This window comes from Penaeus vannamei, chromosome 27 (assembly GCF_042767895.1).
Source record: "Penaeus vannamei isolate JL-2024 chromosome 27, ASM4276789v1, whole genome shotgun sequence".
NCBI lineage: Eukaryota > Metazoa > Arthropoda > Malacostraca > Decapoda > Penaeidae > Penaeus > Penaeus vannamei.
In genome coordinates this window covers 6,928,122-6,933,121 of record NC_091575.1, presented here as the reverse complement: position 1 = coordinate 6,933,121, position 5,000 = coordinate 6,928,122, and the positions used below count along the sequence as shown (strand labels likewise).

The 5,000-nt window shown below is 34.8% G+C and overlaps 1 protein-coding gene across 5 annotated transcripts in view; it reads left to right on the top strand.

Annotated features, from left to right (window-relative positions):
• Nucleotides 1–5,000, top strand: part of Rim (Rab3 interacting molecule) — a 227,446-nt gene that overhangs the window by 72,701 nt on the left and 149,745 nt on the right. For all 5 annotated transcript variants that reach the window (XM_070140771.1, XM_070140768.1, XM_070140767.1 and 2 more), the window contains exon 3: nt 645–1,599. In XM_070140771.1, the coding sequence (XP_069996872.1) occupies nt 645–1,599 (955 nt within the window). The remainder of the gene's footprint in view (nt 1–644; nt 1,600–5,000) is intronic.

Here is a 5,000-nt window from a genome sequence, read left to right as displayed (position 1 = left end):
GCAAAATGTGTACACGCTTTTCTGTGAGATTTTTATTCGCATTGTCTATGTATATTGTTTCTAGTGTATAATACGTTATTGTACACACATATAGTGTTTTATATATTTGACGTTTTATGTACATTTTTATGAAAGGCGTTTATTAGATTTTCTTCTATTCCGTACTTCATTGCCATTTTTTCTTGTAAACCACAGAAACGTCAGCAGCCAACAGACAGGTCCATCTCTCGTCGAGCCATCTAGTCTTGGCCCTTTCCCTCCCTCCCCCTCCCCTCCCCCTTCACGTCCCCAGACCTGCCTTCGTTGTAAGGCGGAAGACCAACAAGTGTGCCGGGTCGATTTTCTGATGACCCCCTCCCCTCCCTCTCCCTCCCTCTCCTCCGACCTCCACCTCTCCCTTCCTCCGTCGGCATGTCCGTGATCCTTCTCACTTCTGCATCTCTGTCTTCGTTCTCTTTTCTCTCATTTTCTATTTCTCGTTCTTCCTGTGAGCGTTTCTTCACGGGGCTCTTTTGTGGAGTCATTTCATCACTTTTCAAGGAAACGGCTCAGCAGGAGCGACCTTCACGATCCCGCAGTCAGACTTCCCTTGCACTCCCTCGCGATCCTCTCCGTGAGATCCTAACGCTGTCTCTGTGTTGCAGGTCATCTGGGTGTGCATTCTGTGCAGGAAGAAGCAGGAGCTGCTCGTCAAGACCGGCACGTGGATGACGTCAGGTCTGAGCCACGGGGAGATGATGCAGGTGGAGCATGACGACTACTCAGGTACGGCCACGCCCGCGACGCCCACGGGGGACAAAAGGCCCAAGTTGGAGCGCGGCGCAAGCGGCGAGAAAGAGCCGCGGCCGGCCAGCGTGTCCGGCCTCGTGGCACCAACGTCAGGAGGCCACCACTACCAGGGGGAGTCGGGGCCTCACCACGCCACCCCGGAGGCGCGGCCGCTCATGTACCGGCCCGGCAGCGCCCAGGGCCGCGAGCTGCGGCGCCAGTTCTCTCAAGAGCGCGGCGGAGGCGAGAGTGGGCGGCCGGCAAGAGGGCGGGCGGCTAGCGAGGGCGGCGATCAGCCACCCTCGCCCCACGCCCGCGATCGTGTCGTGCCGCCCCCTGAAGCCTTCCGCACTTTTGAGCATCCTGCGCCTTACGAAAAGCGGCCCGCGGGTCCAGACATTCGGGTAGAGCGCGGGTACGGGAGCGCGAGCGGGTATGTTGGTTCGGGATACGGTAGTACCCGGTATAGCCCGGTTCCCGCTGGTGCCGGCGGCAGCAGCCCCATGGAGGGCAGCAGCCCCGGCCCGGCTTCCGTTGAGGGCGGCAGCCCCCATCTGGAGGAGCCCCGGCGCAACCACCTGGACCCAGCCACGGCCCTGGGGCGCTCCTCCGAGCCTCGTCGTACAGATCCCGTTATGAGGAACGACTCTTTGTCATCAGACCAGAGCGAGTGCGTGCGGCCGCCTCCGCCTAAGCCGCACAAACCTCGCACCAGAGGGCGCAAGATGCGGCAGCGCTCGCTCTCGTCTTCTGACGAGGAGGTCCGCTCCACTCCGGAATGTACCTCGTGCGAGGAACACGAGGCCGAGTCCGAGAGTGTGTCCGAGAAGGGTGAGTATCGCGTCTGTTTGTTCGAGGGGGGAGGGGGGGGGCTCTCTGCGGGACAGGCTTCGGGGACACCACTGACGACCTACTTTGACGATCACGAGACCGACAGACACCCGCTCAGAGCGCGGCAGCAAAGTGACTGATCTACCTTGAGGACTGCGGACGCAACCAACCAACGTTAATTTACTTTTTACTCTTAATGGAACATCGCGTGAACAAGGCCTATGGAAATATGCTTTAAAAGACACTTCGTTCATGGATTCAATAAGAATAAACCAATATCTATAGTAATGTTTGTTCGTGTGGATTACCATATGAACATGCGAATCTTAACAGATGATGTAAAAAAAAAAAACTTACAGACATCCATAATACCTTGTGGGAATATCAATAAATCCTTTGATAAGATAAGCCGTAACTTCGGTTCCGTCATTAACCGTCTCCTTCGTAACTGATTAATTAAGGCTAATTAATTAATATCAGTTATGAGACAACTTCCTCCGCAGGACATCAAATAAACCACACCAGTGCCTCGCCACGACACGAAATCACTTAACTACTTTTATATAGGATATTCTGCAATCATTAATTGGAAATATAACAAAGGCAACAGTGACATTGATTAGGATAATGATAATGATGGTTCGCTGTTGTTCAATCATTGTTTGTATCATTAACATCCATCATTACTACATTTACTGTTGTAATAGCATTTGTACAAGTAATGATTAAAGCGATAATGGTAATGCAGATAATGGTAACAGTAATAATAGAATATTAAAGAAGTAATAAAGATGAAAACGATGATAATAACTATGATAATGATGATAACAAAAACATTGATGATAATAATAATGATAAAAATAATAATACCAATGTCAATAAGATGATGATGATGATGATGATAATGATAATGATTATTATTATTATTATTATGATACAAAGACAGAATGATAACAGTAATGATAGTAATAACAGTAATGATATTAACAGCAACAATTACAATAAAGATAGTAATAATAGTATTGACATTGATAAAAAAAGCAATACTGATAATGATAGTAATTAGATATCATGATGATGATAATGACGATAATGATAACAATAAAACAAACGATAATAATGAAAATGATAATGATAATCAAAATCACATTAATAATGATAAGGATAATAGTAATACTGATGATATTGAGAATTATAATAATGATAATGATGATAAAAGAAAATCACTAATAATTGATAAAATGATAAGGATAATACTAATGATATTATATTAATTATAATACTGATGATAATTAAAATTGTAATAATTATATCATTATTATTGTTATTACATGGTTTGTTATTATTATCAATAATGATTCAAAGAATAACATTGATATTAAAATTGATGTTAGTAATGTAGATGATATAAACAATGATAAGATATGAGGGAAATAATGATGAAATCAATTCTAATGATAATAAAAAGTAATGAGGATAATAATGGTCATGATAAAGGTAATAATGATAATAATGACAATAATTATAATGATGATAGCAAAAAAATAATGATAATGAAAATGGTAATTATTATGATAGAAACTATTATAATGATAATAGTAATAATAATGATAATAGCAATGATAAAAAATAATGTTGATAATAATAGTAGTAATTATAACAACAGTTACAATAAACAGTAATAATAATATATGTATTGATAAAAAAAAATACTGATGGTAATAACGCTTAATTATGATAGTTATGATGATAGTACAGATACTAGTAATAATGATAATGATGTTAAAAAGACAAACGATAATGATGATAATATCAGTACTGTCATAGCAAAAAGGATAATGATGATCACAATCATATTAATAATGATAATGATAGCAATAATGATAATATTGATAATAATAATGATAATAAATCACAAATAATTAGTAAGATGATAATTATATCAGTAATAAGGATACTAGTAATAATAATAAAGTTAATACCAATAATAATGAAAATGATAATCATAATTATATTATTAACAGTGATTCAAAGGATAATGATAATATCAATTATGGTAATGATAATAAGTGATAGTATTAATGATAATGGAAATAATTATTATGACTACTATAATTATTGTTATTATTATTTCATCATCGTTGTTGTTATTACTATTACCATTATTATTATCATTATTATTATTATTACTATTTGTAGTAGTAGTATCGGTTACCATTATATTTATCATTCTTATTATCTTTATTATTACTATTACTATATTTGTTTTTATTTTTATTATTATCATAATTATTATTGTTATATGGATGGTAAAGAAAACGGTAGAGATAATAATATGATAAAAGTAATGATAAGGATAACAATAATAAAGATGATAGTAATATAAACGATTTAGAAAATATGATGAGAAATGATAAACATTAAGACAATAATGATAGAAATTATTATTATAGTCATGATGATAATGAAAATAATAATGATGTTGATAATGATAAAGATAATGATAATGATGAGAATAATAGCAATGATTATCATTAACATTATTATTGCTTATTATTGAGTCATCGCCTATTATTATTATTTGTTATTATCATTATCATTTTTGTAAGTAATATTATCTTTTTATTGTTATCACTATTTTCGTTATTATTGATTTTGTTATTACTGTTACTATTGTTATTATTATTACTGTTATTATTATTATTATTATCATTATCATTTTTATCATTTTTATTATCATTATCATTATAACTATTGCCATTATTGCTATTGTTATTGTTATTGTTAAAATTATATTAGTTGTAGTTGTATCATTCTTACTATCACTATTGTTATTGCTATCGTTAACATCATTGTTATTATTGTTATTATCATTATTATTATGATGATGATGATGATGTTGATTACCATCATCATCATCATTATCATTCTTAGTATCATCATTGTTATTATTATTCCTATTGCTATTATTGATTATCATTATGATCATTGCTAATATCATTATTGTTATTTTTATTTTTATTATTATGATTATTATTATTATCATTTTATAGTTATTATCATTATTATAATTGTTACTATTATTATTGATACTGTTGTTATCAATATTATCCTCATAATCATTATATCCACTAATTGTTATCATTATCATCATTATTATTGTTATTACTATTATTATTATTATTACTATTATTGTTATTACCATTATATTATTAATATTATTATAATCCTTTTTTTTCGTCTTCTCTATTATTATTATTATTGTCATTACTTTTATTGTTATAATTATCAATATCATTTTCATTATTATTGTTGTTATTATTATCATTATTATTGTTGTCATTATTATTATTGTTATTATTATTATTATTATTATCATTATTATGATAATAATAATAATA